Source organism: Meriones unguiculatus, chromosome 21 (assembly GCF_030254825.1).
Source record: "Meriones unguiculatus strain TT.TT164.6M chromosome 21, Bangor_MerUng_6.1, whole genome shotgun sequence".
NCBI lineage: Eukaryota > Metazoa > Chordata > Mammalia > Rodentia > Muridae > Meriones > Meriones unguiculatus.
In genome coordinates, this window is record NC_083368.1 from 19,115,379 (window position 1) to 19,140,617 (window position 25,239).

Below are 25,239 nucleotides of genomic sequence, written 5' to 3' on the forward strand. Positions count from 1 at the left end.
TCTACACAAGTGTGGCTCTCTAACGGCCCAGAGACTTCTGATCAACTCAGGGCTCCTGAATCCAACTCAGCATCATTAGCCAGGTCCACAGCGCTGCATCTGCGCTTATAGCTTCAGAAGCGTTAAGCTACAGGGCAAACATGTGACAAGCCAAACTCAAAATGACAAAGGCCGAGTTCAAGGCGACTGACAGCAAAAATGCATGTCACGACAGCCAATTTCTCCTTGGAAAACTTCTCCACAAGGACTTGTTCTGAGGTGGCCAAAAGCCTAACGGGGGAGGGGGCGTTAGAACATAGCAGATTCCTGAGTGTCGCCCTGGTGTACTTGAACAGAGCACCCTTCCTTTGGAACAAGAATCTGCAGCTGTTCCTCTGATACAGGGTCCCAGCCACCGGCCACCCCAGACAGGCAGTCTGGTTTCCTTGTGAAGGGCAATTGGCGACTCCAAGCCCTCTCTCCAGCTTTAAGAGGGCTGCTACAGCCCTCATATGTCACTACTGCCTGGGACCTCAGAAATGCACAAATCAAAACAGCAGTGTTTCTGATGAGCCGATCGTAAGCCTTGCTAAACCACAGAAGCAGGGCTGCCTGTATAGAGAAATCATGTCCTCCCTGGCTGTGTCGGCTGCTGGCACCCAGGCTTGCAAATCCTGGCTGGAGGAAATTAAACAGACCGGTTCCTTCTCCCTCCTTTCTCTTCCATTCCTCCTCTCTCTTGAACTAGGTAACATGGTAATCTGCTTCAAACAGAACAGCTGCTTTATAAGTTCTCACTCCAGTGCCGGCTGTCCCATGCCCACGCGCTGTCCCGTGCACACGGGTCACTATTAGCAAGTAAAGTGTTCCTCAAAGGCAGCCATCAAAGCTTTCTATTGATTGCCCCTGCAGCCCCCTTAAAGCTGTTCAAACCCTACGCTGACAAACTCGCCAAGTGGGGAATGAAAGCGTCAACCCAGTCACCCATGGGCGTGCAGGTAATTTTACCCAGGTCTAAGTTTCCCAGTGCATCTTAGAGAGTTCTAGGTGTTTGAGAGGAGACCTGTGGAGAGCAGGGAAGCCCACGTCCGGGCCTCTGAGGCGGGGCGGCTCGAGTTACTGCTCCAGCACAGGCTGGCCACCTGTGCCTCCTCGGAGAGCTGGAGAGCTCCGCAACTAAGCCCTGAAGTGCTGTACTCGGCAGCGGCGGCTCCGCCCTGCGCAGCCCCGGCAGCGCTGGCTGGTGGCGGGTGAGTACTGGTGGCCAGGGTCCCGGGAGCTCTGGAGGGGACCTAGAGCTCACCAGACCCTGGGCCTTGACTGTCACCGCCTTTCCTGTGGGTCTATCTCTCTGCCTGACGCTTGCTGTCTTCTCCCACTAATGGCCAGTCCATCTGACTGTCTATGCCCCTGTTGCAGGTTCTCAACAGGGGAAGGTTGACAAGATGTGCTTTTATCTATAAACTTTCTGAAACCCCCGTACTTTTGAGGTCTCTTTGATCCTCACCTTGTTTTCATCATTCCCAGTACAGCCTGAGCTGGCCTTGTCTTCTGCTTGCCTCATGGTGGCCAGCGTCCGGGGCCCCTCTTAGCGCTAGCCTGTCTGTCTCCACTCATCCCCCTCTGGAGACCGGCTCCCTACAGTTTAGTCGGGTGGACTCTGCTAGCACCTGCCTTTCCAGGTTCCTGGACTCCCAGAGTGGCCCCTCTGCTCAATACTCAATAAAACATGAACTTCACTAAACTTCCCAGTTAGGGACGTGGGCTGCTATGAGCTTTTCTGCCCTGAAATGCCATGTTGGTCTCACTAAATCTCACAAAAATCCTATGCTCACTAAATCACTTAGATGGCAGGTGTTCCACTATAGTGTGGCTCAGAGGTGGTTGATGGGAGCCCTTAGCTTTCAACAAATTTTACCGGTATTAACTCTCCCCCTTTCGCCTGCCCATGGGCCAGTCTCTGCCCGGGACACAGGCTGGATGGACATTCTTGGTGAACTAGCATGGTAAGATAGAAAAACTGCCAGGATCTTCTGGTCCTGGTCAGACCTGAAGAGGAGTAAGGGAGACACCTTCCCACCAGGGAGGACTCTTGTGGTACCACTGGAACTAGAACAAATAATAGTAATGTTGATGATGATGATGATGATGATGATGATGATGATGATGGTGAAGATGATGATGGAAAGTCATCAACAACCAATTTGTGGGACAATTCAGCTGTTTTGTATCGGATAGTATCCACCAAGAGTGTCCAAAATTTGACTTTATGATATGACATTGACATCTATTAACATGTTGAGCCTCATTCGTTACTGTCTTGAGATGTGTGAGGCCCATGGGCCTACAGACTAAATGCACTGGAAGGCCTAGGTACCAGCAGAGCATGGAAATGGAGGGGAATCTGAAATATGTAATAGGAAGTCTAAGCATTTAAAAAATAAGAACAAAATGTAAATTCGTTGGGGGAGGACTGGGGGCGAAAGTCAGGATCTGTCACAAGCTAGCTCCTACCCTGGCTAAAACACACTCGTGCCAGCCCACCCTTCTAAGGATGGGAGCAGAGAACTGCCTTGGATCAGGAGACCTGAGCAATGGGAGGGAATGAAAGTCAAACCAGTTTGGGTCAGAAAGAAACTGAAGAGTCAAGAATTCCTGGGTAAGGTTGCTCTGGCCGATACCTTAAGCGCACTGCTGGACACCTTCTGGTCGGTTACGTAACACCGGGAGCCCCATTTTGTCGCCCAGCACTGCCTTTTTCTCTCCTTACCTACTCTGAAACTAGACAGAGTTACACGGTCCTCATTAATTTATGAGTGATACCAAAAGAATTGACGCAATCCAAGTATTTCAGTGTCCTCCGTGTAGAGGCATCTTGCTAAGCGCTGACGACTAATGACTGGGGGACCTCCATCTTAGCTGGGGGACCTCTGTCTTAGCTGGGGGACCTCCGTCTTAGCTGAGTGGAGAGCTGTAGATGCAAGTTTGTGCAGCCTGTTTGACCGACAATCCAAATCAGCTTTTAGCTCCTGTGCAATGCCTTCTGGATATTCTGCTGCACCTTGTGATAACTTTTTCTGCCCTTGCATATGTCAATGATTCCAAAGAGAACAGTTTTCTAGGACACAGTCTGGTGTTTTCATTGCCATTAACACAGTTAAAATCAATGGGGAAAGCGAGGAAAAATATGCTTTTCCATTGCTTTGCTTTGTGAACTCTTGAAACAAAGTCCAAATGGACACATTTGATCTTCCAGGGTCTCTCCCGATTTCATGAAATGTTTTCTTTTATTTTTTTGAGATACAGTCTCATGTAGCCCAGACTGGCTTCCAACTACATAGCCAAGGGCTACCTCCCAAATGCTAGGATTACGGGGATATGCCGCCATGTCCAGCTTCTGCAGCTTTGGGGATCAGACCCAGAAACAGAACCTCCTAGGCTCTTGAGTAAGTTGTGTATGAAGGAGGTGTACCAACTGTATCATTCGTGAGACTAAAAAAGGCCGGTACTTTGTAACTGACCAAGATTGCTTTTTATGTTAGCAGCATCCCCCCAGCACCCGGTCTCAGGCCTCCTATGTAACTGAGGCAGGCCTTGAGCCCACTGTCCTCCCACTTCCGGCTCCCAAGTGCTGGCATTACAAGTGTGCCCCGCCACGACCAATGCTCTCACATTTGTATTTTTCCTGCTCCCATGAAAGATTCACTCCCAGTAGTGGGACCCCATTTGAGGGAACAGTTTCTCACATGGAATCCTGTCCTAATGAATATGAGAGTAATTGGGCTCAAAAATTGAACTCCTGGTAGTTCAAGCCTCTAATCCCAGCTACTCTGGAAGCTGAGACAAAAGTATCACAAGTTTGAGGCTAACCTGAACAGGTTAGGAGACCCTGACTTAAAATAACTAAAGAAAGGTACCTAAGGGTATAAGTGCATGTTAGACCACTATAAAGCTCCAGGTTTGATACACACTAACAAACACACATACACTGAACCTTGTCTCTCACACACACACTCACAGTTTCTCTTTAAGAAAAAATATTCATTTTTTTTTAATATCATGTAAGTATCGTATGCCACATAAACCACTGTGACAACAGTAAGTATGTCTTACTACGGAAGGGAATGGGTTCATTATGAATGACAATGGCTGAAGAGATGGTGCAGCAGGTAAAGGTGCTTTCTCCCAAGCCTTCCAGCCAGATTTGATCCCTGGAACTCATATGACAAAAAGAGGGGAGCAACTCCCACAAGTTGCCCTCTGACTTCCAGGTTATACTATGACACATGTGCCCTCCCCCAACACACAAAAGAAAGAAAGACAGAAAGAAAGACAGACAGAAAGAAAGAAAGGCAGAAAGAAAGAAAGAAAGAAAGAAAGAAAGAAAGAAAGAAAGAAAGAAAGAAAGAGGAGGAAAGGAAGGAAAGAAGGAAGGAAGGAAGAAGGAAAGGATAAAAAAGAGAACAAAATATTCTGGCCATAGTTTCCCTCAGAAACTGTTGGGTTACTTTTCCTTTCTTCTTTGCACAGGGGAGGGCGAACAGTCCCTTTTCCAGCCCTCAGCAGTTGACTGCCCTGTACCTGGAGTTCCCAGCCGGCTTTCCATCCCCTGTACCTTGTGCTATACGTTGGATCTGGGTGAGTAAAAGGCGCCCTGGAAATCCCTATGAGCAGGCCATAGGTAGCAACAGCGTGTGCCTGAACCAAAGGAATCCTTACGTTTGCCACAGGCCACACACTGCTACTTGGAAGGAAAGTGTGAGAGCAAGCCAGAGCTTGCTCTGTTGAACTTAGATCAGCATCAGGCTAACTATTTTTAGAGATCCGTCCTCTTTGACTTAACCCTGTTCTGGTGGCAAGTTAGTGGCTAGTGGCCAACTCCAGCATATCATGGGTAGAAGTCACTGGATGGGTAAATCCATGGCTTTAATCCAGTAAAGCTAGGCATGTGCACTCGGGTGAGTCCCAGTTCTGTGTGTAACAACAGGACAGCGTACAGGACCAGTGGCTCTCACCACTTACAGAGAATTCCATTGTGCTTGTATTGCCTAAGAGTTTACTTTAAAACTAAATATTATTTTTAGAGCAAATATTTTGATTTTGTTGGCCTTGTAGCCCAGGTATCTCTAGTTTTTTAAAAAGTATTTGAAGAAATACTAATGTCCAGTCAAGGCAGAAGATGACCAAGAACTGGCCTGAGACCCTGTCTTTGTGGACAGAAGCAAGCCCTCAAAATCTTCATCAAACACCAGCACCACACATGCCAAGGGTTCAGTGTGCAGGTACAGGAATTTCTCAGCAGTGGTCCAGCCCAGACTTCAGTGTATCCAGGAGCAGGGCTACGCCTTCTCAGCTCTCTCCTCCCACAATGCTTTGCTGAGTTCTCACCTTCCCATCTCTTTTGATGGGTGAAACTCTGCCTATCTGCATTGATCAGCTGTTCTGAAAGGCCCCCGGGCATGATAACATCTCTCCTCTGGGTATCCATGCCAGTGTTTAATAGCCTCTTGAAACTGCCTAGAAGTGATCTGCAGTTGTGAGGTGGGGAAGAGAGGTGTCAGCAAGGAATAAAGATAATCACCTCGATTGTAGCTGAAATGTGAGTTTCTGTGTCCACGCTAAGATAAAAAGTGATCCTCACACCTTTCTCAAGTAGCCAGAGACTATTGAGTTACCAGAGCAGGACAGGAAAACAAGAGCCCATTGCTTACCTTACTTACTTTTGTGACCTGATCTCCTTGCCATTACATTGTAATTTCTGTAATTTTCACTCTTGAAAAAGTATTCCTTGATTTTCAGGTAACTTCCTGAAGTGTGACTCATTATCTTCATTTTATCCTACTCTTCATCCTCCTCTGCTCCTTTCTTCATGTCCCAAGTTACCTAGAATACAAAAAGAAAAAAGAAAGTGTATATCTAAAACTGTCAAATTAGTACAAGAAAGAAAGAGTCAAGCTGACAAACTATCAAAAAGGAAAAAGAACCCAAGTAAGAGTCAGGTAGGCCAGTGGCAAGGAACTACACTCCCCAACGCTTGTTCTACAGCTTTCCCATTCCACCTGTCTTGGGAAAAGTAGGCTTATGAGTCTCGATCCTTTGTGCTCCCTGTGGGCTTCCGTACACGGTGTGTGGAGCACAGCTCCATGATAACCTAGTGGCCCAGACACACCTGATCTGACCAGAGGGCCAATCCCAGGCTCTTACCTAATCCTTGAGGATGTCTTGGTTAGAGGACTTTTTTTTCTGGAGTGGGAATTTACTTGCAGTGAAGTAAATTCCTTAGCTGATACCAGAAACCTAAGACCTACAGGACCTGCTCACTCCAACTCTTCCAGACACCATTAAAGACAACTCCAGGACAGGATTCATTTGATTATTGATAATCAAATGAATAATTAGCTTATTGCTACTCATAAGATGTCACACATTGAGCATAGGCTGATTCACTATTTCCCAACTGATTCTTTACCAGCTGTTTACAGTGAACCAAAAACAAAAGCACTAGAAAAAGATAGATTTGTCACCATAACCTCACTGGAAACCTTATGATTATTAAACCCAAAGGCATATTCATATGCTTTTGTATGAGCATTTGTCCTCCCATACACCTAATAATGTATTAACGATTGTGCACACAATTTGGCTGTCTTAGTTCTTAAGATTATCTTTGAATTATTTTTTTTAATCTTTTATTCAAAACATCGAAATTTTAGTCCCAGGACACAGGGAGGCAGTCTCAGGCTGTGAGTTTGAGGCCAGCCTGGTCTATAAAGTGAGTCTAGGACAGCCAAGGATAAACAGAGAAACCCTGTCTCAAAATAAAACAACAACCAAAAAAAATAATAATAATAATTAATGTAAGGACAACCACAAAGAAGCCAGTGATTCTCAAGGACACACACATGCACACACACACAAAGAAAATATAAACATTGATTCATCAGAGATGAAAAACATGCATGAGTGATGGTGTCCAAAAGAAAAAGATAACATCAAAGTTTTTATGGATCAGTTGCAGTGAACTCCAGTTTCTCATGGTACAGTTGACCTTCAGTATTTGTGGAGATTGTATCTAGCGCCCTTCTTAGTTACTAAAATCCAGACACCCAGGTTACTTATAAAAGACGTTATAGTGTTTGTATATAATCTACACACATCCTCCCATGTACGTTAAGCAGTCATCTATAAATTATTTATATTGTACAATATAATGTTAATGCTAGCTAGAAAGTTGTATAGGGAAAATGATAAGAAGAAATGTCAACCTATTCAGGATGGACACAGCTGTCATTCACATATGTTCTATCTGTGGTTGGTTGAATCTGTTGTGAATAAAACCTACAGATACAAATACAAAGAGTCAATTGCATATCACTCCTCTTTCTGACATTGAAGAAGAGGGTGACCTCTGTCCTGGAGGCTGGCGAGCTACACCCAAGGTCCACTCTTGTGCACAAAGCCTTCTCCTCTCCATTTTGGGGGGAAGGGATGAAAAGCTTAATTCTAGAGTATGTATAGACAATACAGTAGAAGAAAGCAGCAGGAATTAGGCAAAATTATGAAGCCCTTAACTTGTAAAGAAAAGATAGAATGAAGAAGAACCTGATTTATAATGAAGCATGAAAAAAATCAAAATAAATAATGCTATTGTCAGAAGAGAGAGAATTCAAAGAAAAGAAAATAATTTTTAAAAAATCTGGGTACCATCAGAATAATTAAGTACATATTACTTACAAACAACAAAAACGGAATACTATTAAGGATAAATTTAAAAATAAACCAAAAATTATGCAAGACATTTGTACATATTACTAAAATAATATTTTATTACCTCTACTCAACCTAGAAAGACCCCATCTCATAGTAATAATAATAATTAATAATAATAAATATTTATTAGGCTGAAAGTAAAGTTTTAAAAAAAATCACATTGCTATCTATTTTGTATGCTTATGTGTATGCACATACATGTAGATCATGATACCTGAAGAAGTTTGAATCAATCTGCAGGAGTTGATTTTTCTCTTTTTACCTGTGGGTTCCAGGAATTGAATCCTGGTCCTTGGGCTTAGCAGCAAGTACCTTTACCATCTGTGCTCTCTCTCTAGTCAAATAAAAAACCTAAATCTCTCAAGCTGCCTAACAGAGAGATGGAGAATGTGCTGAGAATATGTCAAGAATGAGGCTAAATGACAACAGCTCAGTCAATCCACTACAACTTCAGAAGGAGAAGACAAATCAAGGGGAAGGAGTTGCCTAAGAAATTACAGGAAAAAAAATCCTGTAGTAAAATGGACTCAGCAGGCCGTATTATGTACATAGATACACACATAGATGGACACATAGTCAGCCAGACAAATAGATGATTATAAAAAAAACAAGTCCATCAACTTCAAAGGGAATAAGGAACATCCAAGGGTATGGATGGGGGAAATAGAAGGGGAAGTAATAGAATTATATTTTAATTAGAAATTTAATGTGAATGGGGGTCTACCAATTGAATGAGCATCCAGAGATAAAAAAGTTTCAAGGCCAAAGGCACAGACTCCTAGAGCTTTCTGATGGAAAACCAAATTTGTCTACTGGAGATTGGCAGAAAGCCTGAGGAATGGATTGAATACGGTGCACTAATTCTTTCAGTTTTGGGGGGAAGCATGATTTCATACATAGAAATCTATTGCCGGTAAAAATTATCACTTACACATAAAGGTGAAATGACGATATTTCATCCTGAAACAGTTGCTCGAGGATGTGCTCCAGCAATATGAGGGTGAAGGCACGGAGGGCAGCGTGGAGTGCAAAATGGTGGAAGTGACCCCCAAATACAGTGAATGTATCCTAGGTTGGCATTGGCTCCCAGGCTCGGGTGTCGGGAGCCCTGGGGCGCATCAGGAATCCTAACTACTCAAGAGAATGAAACAAGAGGATTTCATTCACGCTCAGCGTGGGCAGAATAGCCAGACCCTACCTCAAAATCAAAGCAATAAACACGTGGCTTAGACAAATTACAGCATAGCATATAAGCTTCAAGATGAATAGCTAGGAAGTATGTGTAAATCCCATTTGGTGGATTCAACTAGTAATGGACAGTAATTGCAGTCATAACAATGGGGCTGATGGGAGCGGGAAGGGCTAAGCTGACTCCTTTAGCAACCCCATCCCATACAAACACACACAAAAATGATGGCCTAAAGCAACGTGTTTGAAGAAATAACCTTGGAATGAATAAAGCTAGAAGAACGCAGAGAACTAAATGTAAAGAACAGTAAAGTGGGAAGCCATATTCAGCACAACCCAGGGAAGTTCCTCTGTGGGATGCAGGGTGGTGTCGTGGACATACCATCCAAACCTGGAAAGAAAAGATGAACTCAAGCACACAGGAGATGGAGAAGCTGGAATTAAGCACTGGGTCGGCCTGAAGCCCAGTGACCTATACAGTCCATTGCTAGAGACCAGGGAAAACTGAGCAACGAGATAGGGAAGCAAGTCTTGAGTGAGAATTCAAAAACAAAGACACTGTAAAACAAAGTCACTCTTAAACATGTAAAACCCGGTCCTGTGCAACACACAGACCTGACTTCAAAATGACTCTTGCTATTGCTCAGAAACCTCAAGCCCTAACGTTAAATAACAACAAAGTGTTGAGGCCCAGTGCAAACTCTCTTTGTTTGTAACCACTGCGACTGATACTTAAGAGAAACCAGTTAGAGGAGGATGGATGTTGGCTTGCTGTTTCCAAGGTTTTGGTTCATGCTCACGTTCGTGCCCATGCTCCTGGACATGGGCATGGTGAAGCGGCATATGCAAAGTGATGGCTCACCCCAACGTGGATAGAAAGCAGAGGGAGAGTAACAGAGTCCCAGAATAAGACATAGCCTCCCCAAAAGACACGCTCCCAGTAATTTACTTCCTTCTAGCACTCCTGAGGGTTCCAATACCTCTACTAACATAGTCAAGCTATGAATCCCACAGCATATTAATCCATTGATTAAATCAGTACGGCAAAGCCCGATGTTTGGATCCACTATCTAAGAACCCTACCATGCATGAGCCTTTCTTAGAGAAAAGGCTTGATATCCAGATTACAGCATCCAACAAAGCCTCCAGGACCCTGGCAGGGAAGACGTAGAGTCCAGGAGTGCTTTCCAAATGTAGGCACTCAAGAACACCCGGAGCACCAACTCCCCTTCTTATTTTATATGTGTCACAATTTGAAAAACCAGTTAACTCCCACAAAGGAGTATCAGCTAAGAAAGCAAAGCAGTCAGAGGAAAAGTTAAAGTGCAGGACTGTACACCTGTCATCTCAGCACTCAGGAAGCAGAGGCAGGAGGATCTCTATAAGTTTGAGACAAGCCTGGTCTACATAGTGAGTTCCAGGATAGCCAGAGCTATGTAGAGAGACCCTGTTAAAAAAAAATGGAGGGAGGGAGGGAGGGAAGAAGAAGAGAAGGGAGGAAGAAAGAGAGAGAAAGAAAAGTTAAAACATTGGAAAGGCAGTTGTTATGGTGATATATGGCTTTAGTTCCATCCCTCAGGAGGCTATGGGAGGGGGATTAAAAGTTCAAGACCAGAGTCCTCCTTCTTGATTAGCTTCCTTAGGTGTACAGATTTTAGTATGTTTATCCTACACGTCTAATATCCACTTACGACTGAGTATATACCCTGTGCATCTTTCTGCTTCTGAGATACCTCACTCAGGATGATCTTTTCCAGTTCCCACCATTTACCTGCAAATTTCATGATTTCCTTGATGCTCAAGCCCTATTCAGAAAGGCAAAGAGGATGGACATCTGAGGAGGGAGAAAATAGGGCACAGGACAGGAGCCTACCCACAGAGGGCCTCTGAAAGGCTCTAACCTGCAGGGTATCAAAGCAGATGCTGAGACTCATAGCCAAACTTTGGGCAGAGTGCAGGGAATCTTATAAAAGAAGGGGGAGATAGAAAGACCTGGAGAGCACAGGAGCTCCACAAGGAGAGCAACAGATCCAAAAAGTCTAGACACAGGGGTCTTTTCTGAGACTGATACTCCAGCCAAGGACCACTCATGGAGATGGCCTGGAACCACTGCACAGAGGTAGCCTATGGCAGTTCAGTATCCAAGTGGGTTTACAGTAATGGGGACAGGGACTGTCTCTGACAGGAACTGATTGGCCTGCTCTTTGATCACCTCCCCCTGAGGGGAGAACAGCCTTACCAGGCCACAGAGGAAGAGAATGCAGCCACTCCTAATGAGACCTGATAGACTAGGATCAGAGGGAAGGGGAGGAGGACCTCCCCTATCAGTGGTCTGGGGAAGGGGCATGGGTGGGAAGAGAGAGGGAGGGTGGGGCTGGGAAGGGAGGAGGGAGGGAGCTACAGGGGGGATACAAAGTGAATAAACTGGGATTAATAAAAATAAAAATAAATTTAGAAAAAGTTCAAGGCCAGCCTGAGATACATAATGATACAAAGAGATGGGGAGATAGGTCTTTTGGCATAGTGCTTGTCTAGGATGTGTGAAGCCCTGGGTTTGACAGCCAGCATGACATTAAACTGGTATAGTGGTGCATACCTGTATTCCCAGCACTGGGCAGGTAGAGGCAAAATAAGTTTCAGGTCCTCCTTAGATACACAGGGAGTTCAAGGCTAGCCTGGGCTACAGAGACCTTTTCTCAAAAGGAAAAAAATACAATAACAAGATGATAAGTGTGTTAAAAATGTAGAATGAGTAAAGAAGCAAGAGAGGGCCAGGCATGAAGCACACGCCTTTAATCCCAGCACTTCGGAGGCAGAAGCAGGAGAGTCTCTGTAAGTTCAAGGCCCTCTTGGTCTATATAATGGGTTCTAGGACAACAGGAAAGACCATATAGAGACCTTGTCTTAAAACATAAAATAAATAAAATAAAACACCAAGGAAGGAATCAGCATATTATGAAAATTGAATAAGCCTATTTCAAAAAGATATAATAATGAAAATATAGACCTTTAACTTAAAATACTTAAACCTTATTATGATGGTTGGGTGCTAGGAGCATGAGGGCCATGACACACTCGAAAGATACAAAGACCCAGTGAAGGGCTGGGGAGACGGCTCATTGAGAAAGAACGCTTTCTTTGCAAGCATAAAGGCCTGAGTCTGAATCCCCAGCACCCACACCAGAAAGTGGGGCATGCCTGCAGCCCCAGCATTAGAGACGTGTGGAAGCAGAGAGCTCGGCAGTCAGCCAGCCCAGTGAAAATGGAGGAGAGCTTGTGGCTCAGTGAGGCACTCTGCCTCAAGACAATAAGGTGCGGAGCAATAGGAGACATCCAGTGTCCTGCTTTGGCCTCTACATGTGTGTACATGTGCTTGTTTACACACACACAAACACATAAAGGGAGGGGAGAGGGAGAGAGGGGGAAGAGAAAGGGAGAGAGAGAGAGCACATAAAACAAGACACTGATACAAGATGGTTCAACAAACATCTAATAGCCATTCCAGAAGAGACTAGAAAGAATGAATTTTGATGGTTCAACAAACATCTATTAGCCATTCTAGAAGAGACTAGAAAGAATGAATTGGCCTAATTGGTAATAGAGGCAAATAAATTAAACATAGAGATGTAAGTTAACAAAAACGGAGGTGAATAAAGACATTTGAATGTTCTTTTTCCCCATGGTGAGCATTCATAGATAAAGTTTAACTTTGCTGAAGTTAAAATCTAGTCCTTTCTGAAGTTTTCTTTGAACCCAGCTTCTCATTTGGGCTTAACCCACTTTTCTTTATAAACAATAAATCATGAAAAGTGGGGAAATACCTACCATTAATATCAGTTAGAGGAACATCGTCACGCTCAGTCTAACACACCCTCAATGAGGCCAGCATGATAAGAACATGCTCTCTGAAGTGGGACAAACCTCATTCAGCCCCAGCCGTCATGCTTCCAGCAGAGCCTGAGGCTCTTCATCTGAATGTGTGGGCAGTGTTACTCATGTGGGGGCTGCGACTCCTTGCCTGATGTTTCAGAACAGCTGGCGACCATAACTGGTTCTGACTATTGTGTTTCATAAGACCCTCATCAGCACAGACTGCCCATGTTACTTTAATTCCTTCTGCTTTATGTGCTCATAAAAAGTGTGACTCACAATCAGTATCAACATTGCTTTAACATTGTATATATATATATTTTCATTTGTAATAGCAAAATAGTGAAAGAAGCCTAAAGAAGTATTGATAAGAGTTGCTGATTAACTAAATCATTGTAGATATATTATTAGGGGATATCACGCAGCCATTAAAATCTATGCTTATAAGACTGTTTAATGACATAACAAAATGACTCAGGGACAGTGTTAAGATAGAATTCAAAGCTGCCAAAATGATTTCTCAGCCATGTAAATACACCAGATATCGGTAATACTATGCATATATGTACAGTTATAATATACACTTAATATGTGTAATTTGTGGATGAAGTATGTTTCCAACTTTTTACAGTGGGCATGACAAAAAAAAAAAAAAAGGAAACACATATATCGGAAACTCAGTTTCATTTCCTGAGCCTTGATGTTTCCTCATTCCCTCACCAACACTCTTTTGGTCCCGCCCCCAAAACCTCTGGTCTTTCCCGTGTACTTCCTCCCTTCCTGTGAGCCTGCCTACCTGTAAGATGAGCTTCAAGGAAGTGGATTGCAGCAGACATCCATACCATGTGTCCTAAGGCAATGAACAGTAATGTATTGGTCTCTAAGTACAGCCAACCTCACAAAAGCAAGTTATTTCGTGTGGATTCAGCAGGCAGTTTTGAGCTTGCGTAACAGTCACCAAACATAAGCCAACAGAGTGAACACTTTTGTCTGTTGCTTGATAGACATCTTACCTGAAAGCAACTTGAGGGGAAAGGGTTAACTTCAGCTTAAAGTTTATAGTCAAGGCAAGAGCTGGAAGCAGGAACCAGGAGGTGGGAACTGAAGCAGGAACTGAACCAGAAACCATGGAGGAGTGCTGCTGATTGGCTTGCTCCCAGGCTTACATTCAGTGACATCTTCCTCACACAGCCCACACCCACCTACATCAATTAGAAATCAGTAAAATGCCCGACGGACATGTCCCTGGTCTCTTCGACGGAGGCAATTCTTCAGTGGAGGGTCCCTCTCCCTGAATGTGTCAAGTTGACCAACAAGGTCATGGTGACGTCATGACAAGTCATCGCAGGTTGAACTACCACGAAGCTCAGTCTGTGTGCCAACAGGTTGTGCCTGCTCCTCACTCCATGAGCTTTAAAATAGAACAAACCCCAGGGCTCAGAGACATCTCTATTGGTGAGGTGCTTGTCATAAGCAGGTGGACCTGAGTTCAATCGCCAGCGCCCATACACAGTGATAGTCATGGTAGCTTGTTTCTGATAGCCCAGCAACAGTGAGCGCCTGGGGCTCACTGGCCTAACTGCACAGGTCCAAGTCCCAGGAAGGGACTGAGAAGGTCGGCTCATTAGAGTCAACACCTTAGTTTTGCCTTCAGCTCTTAACTGAAAGCCAACAATTCTGAAGCTACTTTTATTCACACAGATCTGGGTCTTTAAAGCCTGATGACTTTGAATAGGAAACAGTTTATTTTTAAATGTTTGGGGATAAGTCACTTACCCCCGAGTGGGTGTGAATGGCTTCATTGTCTCACCTTGGAAAGTTACAGCGAACATCTCCAAGACTGTTTCGGATCTAAAACTCTGGAGTAGAAGATATTATAAATCATTCTAAAAGTGTTTGCTTCCTGGCTGTTGAAAATAGAACTTGAACTAAATGCTAAATGTTTCTTTTGTAATTTGCGTTAAATGTTTGAGAGACGGAAGAAGAGAGAAATATAACGCCTTTGCACGGCTTACTTACATCCCACTCAGATGTTTCCTTTTCTTATTTTTAGGGAAGATGAGTAGGCAGGCGGGGGGGGGATATGTGGACAGGGAGATAAGCTAGTGGGTAGGAAGGTAGTTAGGGCGTAGGCAGGCAGGCAGGTACTATTTGTTTCGCCCTCTCCTAATCAATGGTTTTGTGATAGTTTTGCTGCTACCGCTCGGTTTTTGACTGACCTTGAAACTCTCAGCAGTCCCCCTGCCTCGGCATCCCGAGTACTGAGATTGTAGGCATGAGCCATCACGCCAGTGTAAATCAATGGTTTCCTTTGGCGGGTGACTGCACAGTAGAACACCTGAGAGCTTTTAAAAATGCTCCCTCCTTGCCTGGTTCCCAGAACACTTAAATCAGCATCTGTGGCAATGGAGTCAGGCATCGGGTGTAATTAAAGCTGCCCAGGTGACTCCAGAGCACAGACGAGGCTGAGCACCAGTGCCCACCATGAAAACGGCAAGTTCAGAACCGTGTGTACTACTAACACGGGTCCTGGCTGTATTATATTGGTTATATTGTATGATGTCCTGTAGAGCTTCCATTTAAAAACAGTCTCATCTGGCTTTAGGTTTCACTACGAACTCCCTAAAAGCCTAGAATTGTTCCTGTGTCATTTCCTTGAGTCTTTTCCATACCTCTCTGTCTTAAGTTGTAAACCGGTGTTTTACAACTTGAATTGTTTGACTCATCTTAGGATGCTTTAAAAATCAATAACGATGATGATAGTGCACACATGTACCTGCACCACATACACACACACACACACACACACACGTACCTGCATCACAGACACACACATAAACACAGAGAGAGAAAGTGAGAGAGAGAGAGCCTACCCCCTAGGCTGAGTTCTTTTGACTTTTTGAAGCCAGGCTTCAGTATTTTTTTTATTTTTTAAGTAACAGAAGAGATTGGTTCACGCAGAGTCAAAAACCAGTGTTCTGTTTTGGTTTGGTTTGGTTTGGTTTGTTTGTTTGTTTGTTTGTTTTATAATTTATTCATTTTGTATCCCAGTTGTAACCCCCTCCCTCAGCTCCTACTCGCCCACCCTCCTCCCTCTTTCTTCCCTATTCCTCTCCCCTAGTCCACTGATAAGGGAAGTTCTCCTCCCCTACTGTCTGACCCTAGCCTATCAGGTCCCATCAGGACTGCCCAGAACCTCTTCCTCTGTGGACTGGCTAGGTAGCCCCACCAGGGAGAAGTGATCAAGGAGCAGCAACCAAGTTCATGTCAGAGACTGTCTCTTCTTCCCTTTTACTAGGGCACCCACATGGAGACTGAGCCATCTATGGGCTACATCCGGGCAGGGGGACTAGGTCCTTTCTATGCATGGTCTTTGGTTGATGCATCCATCTCTACAGTCCTCCATAGGCCCTGCTGTTTTTGGCTTTGTTGGTCTCATTGTGTGGGTCCTGTCCCCTCTGGTTCCTTCCATATCCCCCTTCTTCCATAAGACTCCCTGTGCTCTGTCCAAAGTTTGGCTGTGAGTCTCTGTCTCTGCTTCTATCCCCTCCTGGGTAAAGTCTCTTAGAGGACATCTGTGGGAGGCTCTCATCCTGTTCCCTCTCTTCTACCACTTCTGGTGTCTATCCTCTTTCCCCTTCTGAATGAGAAACTGAAGCAGAGTGATCCCCAGTTAGAGGTCAGCCTGGGCTACACCATGAAACAATGTCAAAAGAAAGAGGTGGAAGGGGGAAGTGGTCTTACATTGTTTCTTCTGTGTTTCATTGTCATTGAAGTGATTTCTTCCGTGAGTGGCCACGAAAACAAACAAACAAGAAACAAACACAGATGAGAAGCCACCTGCAAGGCTTCTGAACCCAAAATAAAAGATGTGATCATTACAGATTCTGCTGCAAAAGATCTCCTTTGCCGGAGTTATCATTCCTGTCATGGCACATTTGTGCTGCTATCACAAAACATCACAAACATGTCCTCAGCTGGCAGGTGGCGTGAGAAGAGGCAAACTCCTTCCATCAGGACGCCAAATCCCATCCATGAGGGCAGAGCCCTGTAGCTCAACCACTGATAACAGCCACGCAACACAAAGTAACCAAAATATTCAGACTGTGGTATTTTCCCGTCACCCTTTGTTATATTCATTCCGTTTCACTCTAGGCTGTTGCGTTATCAACCTCCTTGAATGTGTTTGTCTTTGATGATTTTAGCACACCCCCTCCCTAGATGTGATTCCATAAAAGCTGAAAGCCTCACTTCGCACCATGAGGGGGCTGTGTTGACCAAAATTATCAAGGCACAGTCCACCGGGCCCCACATGTGTAGTTACTTAACCCCACTTAACTTCCTTTGGGAACACAGGGGTTAGCTGCTGTGTGCTTAACTTTTCATTACACTGTGTGTGATCCAGAGGTAAAAACAAGTACCAAAACTCGGGGAACCCACACCAGCGTTTTCTCTCCCTCGGTGTTGAATACTTGATAGCCAGCTGGGAACTCTAGGAAGTGCTGCCTGGGCTGGAGGAAGCAGGTCAGTGGCCATCACTTGGAAGATTTCAAAGAGCTCAGTTTCTCTCTCTCTCTCTGCCCTCCTCGCCGACATCGCTTTTTTTTCTCTCTTCTTCCTGGCTACTGTAAGGCGAGCCACCCTGTTCTATCATACCCTTCTGCTACAATGGACTGAACCTATAAACTTTCCCCTTGTTTTGCTCAGGAATTTGATCACAGTGACATAAATCCTGGCTAATATGACCTTAACTACACATCTCACTGGTCAGGCCCACTTTGTCACAGCCTGAAACACTGCAGACACAGTTTGTTTAAAAGATGACTAGCCCTTTGCAGTCTTAGTCTCCTTTTCTCCACCCTGGCCTTTCTGTTTATTGATTTATCATTGTTATGAATGATTTTATGTGTTTTTATGTAAAGGTGGGATGGCTCCATGCAGCCCAGGCTAGACTGATAGTTACTATGTGGTCCAGGCTAGACTTGAATATTTGGCTTTTCTGCATTGCTGCCCAGGTTCTGGAGTCTTTAATTTTATTACATATAAATGCCCATTAACATCTCATTTTTTACTGAAAAACTAAGTCCTTGAGATTTATTGCTAATGATGTGTACAGAGCTGCTTTATTTCTTTTAGCTACTTACATATTACTTATTACTCCATGTATGTGTATAACTTGTATTTTTATTACATACAAGTAGTTTGTAATTTTCCAATTACTATTATAATTCTCCTGTAAGCATTCTTGTGTATAACCTGTGTGCAACCATGTTTGACATTTTGTTCTACAAATATTTATTTTACTTATACAAGTCATTGTCAGTATGTATCAAGGGAAAGGGTATCAGCCCCACCACAGTCTCCCAAACACAGACAGCTTTACAACAGTATTATAGTGCACTCATGGTGTTTACCTGGGACTGCTGTGGAAGTCACCACAGACCTCTATGGCAGCACAAGCCTCGGCACTGAACAGAACAGCAAGTGAAACACAGACTCAAGAAAGAAGGTAAAATGCCTTTAAAGACATGCGGCTAATTTAAGGACCAGTCTTAGCATCGTTTGTTGGTTTGACATACAGGTCGTCAGCGTTCACTTGACTTACGCTTCCAAGCACTGGACTGCGGGCCAGTCACTAACCTTAACATGAACTATTGTTAACATTTACACATTACCCATTTATTGCTCTGAGAGGAGGACAAATAAAGTTTGTGGGTTTTTTAATTCATTTTTGCCCACTGTATTTATTAGCGCCTACTCTACACAACAATGTGGGACGTGTTCCGCAGTTTCTGGTTTCCGAGAAGTCCGCAGAACCCGCAACACCCTGAGGAAGAGATGGCTTCTTACCAGCTGAAAGGGTTTTTGTTTGTTTGTTTATTTGTTTTCTCCCTTAGTGCCTGTCCAGAAATGCTCGTCTCCTGCTGTTGGTGAATAACTGCAGACCATGGATCATGCCGAAGAAAATGAAATCCCTGTGGCAACCCAGAAGTACCACGTGGAAAGGCCTATCTTCAGTCATCCCGTCCTCCAGGAGAGGCTGCATGTCAAGGACAAAGTCTCAGAGTCCATTGGGGATAAGCTGAAGCAGGCGTTCACGTACGTAGCCATTTCCTCTTCTGTGACAGTTTGCTCTGAGTTTCGAGGCCACGTGTGTAACTGGCGAACTGGAGGAGGAATAAGGGGTGAGCAGTCCCAGCTTACCGAGCCACCGGTGGTTCAGCCGGTGACAGACTTTTGATGGGTTGCGGAAGCGCCGTGTATGTCACTAGGGGCCCTAGTTCCATTTCTGTTCCTGGAATAAAACAGCCTGACAAAGAACACAAGGGAGAAAAGGGTTTCTTTAGGTTACAGTTTTATTATGGCAGGCGGTCCACGTAGGATGATCTTCAAGCAGCGTATCCAGAGCCAAGACAGAGGGCGAATACAAAGGTGGATCCCTGCTAGCTACCCCGTCTGCTATACGATTCAGGAACTCCTGCTTGGTCAACGGTGCTGCAACAGACAGGGCCATACTACAATTAACAATCAAGGCAGTACCCCACAGATAGGCCCTTAGGCCAATTTGAGCCAGGTAATTCCTCAGTAAGACTCTCTTCCCAGATGGTTCTGAGGTGTGTCACTTTAATTAAACCAACAGCACACCGCGTTAATCGGTGTTCTACCGTACCTTACAGCCATGTAGAGGATGTCATATCTGTTCTCCACACAGCTCTAAAACATCCACCCCCCGAGTTGTCGCCCAGGGATGGCTCGGCCTCTCTGTCTGAGTTTCCACCCATGGCTCCCACCCTGTTTAATAGCATTTTAATCACTAATTATGAATTGTCTCTCTATCACTCCTGGAACTGAAGAATAGCAAACACCTTAGTGTGAGTTCTTCGGAGACGTTCCTCACTTGCAACTGTCATCTGTGTCTCTGTCTTCTTAGATGCACTCCCAAAAAGATAAGAAACATCATTTACATGTTCCTGCCCATCACTAAGTGGTTGCCAGCTTACAAGTTCAAGGAGTATGTGTTGGGTGACTTGGTTTCAGGCATAAGCACCGGCGTGCTTCAGCTTCCCCAAGGTTAGTGCGATAACGTGCTTTCTTGCTCACTGTCTCTGCCGTTCTCTGTCTGTCTCTGTCTCTCACTCTCCCACTGTCTCTGTGTCTCTCCATCTCCGTGACTGTCTCTCTCTACGTCTGTCTCTCTGTCTGGGTGTATGTATTTTTCATTGTTTGTTTCTCTTGTTCCCATCCCCTCAAATAATTGTTTAGCCCGTGTTCCTCACAGTTGCAGATTCATATTCGTTGTTGTTGTTGTCGTCGTCATGTTTTTCTAGTATCTTTTACCTTTCTAAACAAACTTTTCAGAAACGTAATCTTTAAGAAGCTTTGGGGGGTTGGGGATTTAGCTCAGTGCGCAAGGCCCTGGGTTCGGTCCTCAGCTCTGGAAAAAAAAAAAAAGACAAAATAAAATAATTCTAAAAAAAAAAAAGAAGCTTTGGGGTCGTCCACAGTAGACTGTGATGATACTGATTTGAAAATCCGTCACTTGCTCAGTCAACGTTTTGTTGCAGATCCAGGAAAGGTCTTGCTTCTAGGCCCGTGACATAACTAAAAGGGATTATGATATACTTGGTTTTCCCTTACAACTCTCGGTTTTATCTGTAATGTAAGAATATTAGAAAATATCAATTTGTGAACCAGGCATGGTGGCCCGTGCCCTTAATCCTAACACAGATAAGTCAATGTGCTGACTTGCTCTAAATATCAAGATCTAGGCCAGCCAGCGCTACACAGTGAAACCCTGTCTCAAAAAAAAAAAAAGAAAGAAAAGAAAAAGAAAATGAATATGTTCCCTAGCCAAAACAGTTTATCAAGCTCATATCTGGTTCCCATTATTCCTAGAAAGCCATCTTCAGGGGTCCAGCTGGGCCTGCACACCAAAGACCGTCACAGCTGGCCTTGCTCACAGTTGCTGTTTCCTCTCAGAAGGAGGGGGCAGTGAGGGTCATGGGACCTTCACCTGCATATCCAGCCTCCCCCACCCACCCACCCAGTTTGTGCAAGTCTGCTCTGATTGCACATGGCTCCAGAATGCCTGGGAGAAGCTAGAACAGTGGTTCTCAACCTGTGGGTCTTGACTCCTTTGTGGGGTCACAAATCACCAGATACCTACATTATAATTCGTAATGACCGTAGCAATATTACAGTTAGGAGGTAGCAAGGAAGTAATTTTATAGTTGGGATCACCACAGCAGGAAGGTTGAGAAAGTCTGGGCAAGAAGCTACAGATGGGGAGGGAGGAGGGGAAGGCATTTCACCTACAGAGCGGTGGGGAAGCCATCACCCCTGCTGGGTACAGAGCTTCCAGTTTGGTTGCTTTGGAGTCACCCATGCTCTAGCCTGTGACCCCTTATCCGCTGCTCTGTAAGCAAGCCTGATAAACTCATTGCTTTCTCTGAGTGTGCCTTGGTCAAAACATACCTCTCTTTGCTGTTGGGACCTTAAGAGGAAGGGTATTATTCACTTCTTTCTCCAAGGGAAGGAATTTTGGCAACAGTCCCCTCCAGGGTATGACCTGCGCCTCTAAAGTCTCTTGGAATAAAATGTCAAGTGTTCGGGTTGGAAAACTGCAAACCTGGAAACGAACCAGGCTTGGTTCAGCTGGAAGATACCTGCCCAGGAAAACTACCTTCAGACTGAGCAGACAGCTGCAGAGGAGCCTGGGAGACCATAGATTCTGAGGAGGGACAAGTGAAGGAGCCTGGGAATCAGGTGCAGGGGCATACAGAGACCAGAGAATGTTATAGCGGAGGATGCTGATATCAAAGGGTCTTAAGAGGACGCTCAAACATCCCATCAGAGAGCGCCATCAGGGTGGTCAGTACCAGACCGTACCTTATCTGTGACAGGAGGCAGAAAATCTGCCCACTGGCAAAAGGGAGAAGACAAGGCAAACTACCTGTATCAGTTACCTGCCTTACTTTTGTGGCAAAAATACTAGACAGAAGCAACTCCAGAAAGTTTCATTGAGCTGGGTGCAGTGGAGCACACGTGTCATCCCAGCACTTGGGAAGTAGAGGCAGGCAGATCTCTGTAAGTTCGAGGCCAGCCTGGTCTACAAAGCCAGTCCAGGACAGCCAAAGCTGCACAGAGAAACCCTGTCTCAAAACACCAAACCAAAACAAAACAAAACAAAAAAGAGGTTTCATGTTGGCCGAGTTCCAGGGGGAGGCTCCATCATGGTGAGGAAGGCATGGCAACAGGAGCTTGAGGCATCTGGCCACGTGGCATCTGCAGTCAGGAAGCAGGAAGAGACGACCGCTGGGGTGCCGCTGGCTTTCTCCATTTATATCAGTGCAGGGCTTAAAGCCAGGGCACGGGACAGCCCCATTTAACAGCTTTCCCACCTCAGCTAATCTCATCCACAAAATCCCTCACAGGCCGGGCAGGGGTTTCTCTTCAGTGATGCTAGAGCCTGTCGAGGCATTAACCATCATACTGCTGCAGCCTGAACTGTGCGGACGCCACATTGTTCGTGGGGTTGGGGCAGAAGGGAAGGCAGGCCGGACCCTGTCACTTACGTGAAGACGGGTATCACCTGTTTGTCAGAGACCAAGAGGTGAAGAGGAGCACACCCTGCTCTTTGCTAACCGTGACCCCATCTCTGCTTTCCGTTCCCGCAGGCTTAGCCTTCGCAATGCTCGCGGCTGTTCCTCCGGTGTTCGGCCTGTACTCTTCATTTTATCCTGTTATCATGTACTGTTTCTTTGGGACCTCCAGACACATATCTATAGGTAAAACCTTATGTTTGATAACCTAAAACTCTTTTCTAAGCATTGCAATCTGCTTGTTGTTATTGCTTAATAAACTCTCTGTCACTGTGTACCCATTCATTGATTCAAAATTGCCACCATACTCCTGCTGAGGATGTATGTCAGTAGCTGAGCACACGCCTGTGTGAAACCTGGGGTTCATTCCTAAGCCTTGGAAAAATCATCTGTATGCTCCCTCTTCTTCCTCCTCCTCCTCTTCTTCCTCCTCCCACTTCTCCAAGATTTCTGAAATTCACAGCTTTCTTATAATCTTGGGTTAATTAAATGGGCCTTTTTTTTTTTGCATAAAAGAGTGATTGTTGAAAGCTGTAAAATGAGATGACTGCTTTATTTTCTAATACACTTGGCTTGCATCTAGTTTTTTGTCTTACTTATTTTAATAACGGTATTCAGGGTTTCTGGCCACCTTGCATGTGTGTGCATCTTCATCATACTCTCGGCTCCAAATTCTGCATGTTTTCTCTGTGGTGCATTTAGGAGCAGATGCATGCGACCTTAATGATAATGTTAGAGCTTTGTCCAACAAACTCACACAGTATTTCAGATATCTATCCCTTGGTAATAAATGCCACCCAGCTTCAGAGGCTTATATTGCATGACCCTTTTTTAAAAAATAAATTCAAAGTGTTTAAGATAAATAAAACTCATGAAAAAAACAATCATTTCACCATCTCTCCCAGTCCCAAGAGGTCAGCGTTTCAGAAGGACTTAATGAGGCCTCTCATCCTCCCTCCTCCCTTTCTTCTCCCTCTCCTATCCTTCCTCTCTTGTTCATGTGGTCCCAGGAACTGTCCACGGGGCCTTGCCAGGGCTTTCTCACACATGTAGGCTCCAGTAGAAGTTTTGAGGCTCCTGAGCTGATCTGGTGGCTCTGCTGGTCAGGGAGCCGGTCTCTAAGACTGACAGCCTGAGTTCAGTCCCTGCCACCACCGGAAGGGAAGAACGGACTCCCATAAGTAGAGCCGTGATTGCCATACGTGAGCCGTGGGGTAAAATGCCTACTTCCTTCTCCACACTGTGTAATGTATGCGTGTGTGTACATGAATGCACATGCATGCCTGCATGCACACATACATGTCCAGGCCAGAGGTCTTCTGCTATCACTCTCTACCTCATATCTTGAGGCAAAGTCTCTCACTGAACCCAGAGTATAGCATTGGCTAGACCACTTATCTCTACCACCTCTTTCCCCAGCAGTAGGGTTACAGACATGCACTCCCACACCAGACATTATGCGGTCACATAGCTAGCATAGAGGTCAGCAGGCTATTAAGTCCACGTGACATCATCACCCCTAACCACTGACCGAGAAGCACTGTTCAAGATAAAGGTCGTGGAAGGAAGACTTTGGGATCTGGGTGTGGCCCAGCCCTACAGAGAGCACACATTACCAGGCTGTTAACAACGCCATTGCCAGATGAACAGCGGCACTGCATCTATGATCCCAGCGCTCACGGAGGCAGAGTCCGGGCCAGCAGATCTCTGTGAGTTCGAGGCCAGCCTGGTCTGCAAAGTGAGTCCAGGACAGCCAAGGCTACCCTCTCTCAAGAACACAAGCAAGCAAAAATCCACAAACAGAAATCCACTCCTGGCCTTCTGGGTAGAAAACAGGAATAGTGCGAGCATACAGAGATTTCAAGGATCTCAGAAGTCATGTGGCGCCCCCGCTGCTTCGTCCTTGCGGCTGAAGTTTTAAGTTACAGGTCTCTGAGCAGAGACCCTTCCCCATCACCCCCTCAGAGCTGGCGGCTCAGTTCCTTGAGCTTCGGAGCAGTGCTCACTCCCGCTCCCCGGTTCCAGGTCCTTTCGCCGTCATTAGCTTGATGATCGGTGGTGTGGCTGTCCGGCTGGTCCCCGATGACATCGTCATCCCGGGAGGAGTGAACGCAACCAACGGCACGGAGGCCCGAGACGCGCTGAGAGTGAAAGTCGCCATGTCTGTCACCCTGCTCTCAGGAATCATTCAGGTGAGGCTGCAGGGTGGGGAGACGGGGCTCTGCTTTGCTCGTCTGTGGCGCGCGTGTCCAGAGTCAGACAGCGGAACCCCAGAGCCGGGGCCTCGTGACGCCTTAAAGACCTATAGACAAGTTCGAAGGAGCGGGCAGTAGTTCGGGGAAGAGGCCTCCCTTGGGAGCACGGAGAGAATGGTGTGTGCTCCTCGAGGGCAGGGCCTGAGCCTGGCCACCACGGTCCTGAGGGACCAGGGCCACCGCAGGGTTAGCATTATTCTCCTTACAGCCCCTGACCTGTCGGCTGCCACAGGTCCAAGTCCGTAGGACTAGGAAGTGACCCAGAAAGAAATTCGCGTGTTTTCTGCTGCCATTTCCTAACTCATCTGTTTGTTTCTTTGTTGTTTAAAAAAAACAACAACATAGTTTTGCCTAGGTGTGTGCAGGTTTGGATTTGTGGCCATATACCTCACGGAGCCGCTGGTGCGAGGGTTCACCACCGCCGCCGCCGTGCACGTCTTCACATCCATGTTGAAATACCTGTTTGGGGTTAAGACAAAGCGGTACAGTGGGATCTTTTCGGTGGTATATGTAAGTAGTTGAGTCCTGACTCCCTGGTCCTGCCTCCCCACACCCCCTGCCCTGTTTGCTTCTGT

At 45.5% G+C, this 25,239-nt stretch overlaps 1 protein-coding gene across 3 annotated transcripts in view; it reads left to right on the forward strand.

The window, feature by feature from the left end:
• Window positions 1-1,163: 1,163 nt before the first annotated feature.
• Window positions 1,164-25,239, forward strand: part of Slc26a5 (solute carrier family 26 member 5) — a 46,394-nt gene continuing 22,318 nt past the window's right edge. The window contains exons 1-7 of one of the 3 annotated variants that reach the window (XM_060373931.1): window positions 1,164-1,229; window positions 4,510-4,617; window positions 18,705-18,906; window positions 19,739-19,878; window positions 22,485-22,595; window positions 24,435-24,601; window positions 25,010-25,174. In XM_060373931.1, the coding sequence (XP_060229914.1) occupies window positions 18,755-18,906; window positions 19,739-19,878; window positions 22,485-22,595; window positions 24,435-24,601; window positions 25,010-25,174 (735 nt within the window). In that variant the 5' untranslated portion in view covers window positions 1,164-1,229; window positions 4,510-4,617; window positions 18,705-18,754. Of the gene's footprint in view, window positions 1,230-4,509; window positions 4,618-18,704; window positions 18,907-19,738; window positions 19,879-22,484; window positions 22,596-24,434; window positions 24,602-25,009; window positions 25,175-25,239 lie in introns of those variants that run through there. The other 2 variants (XM_021647654.2, XM_060373932.1) reach the window with 2 other exon arrangements.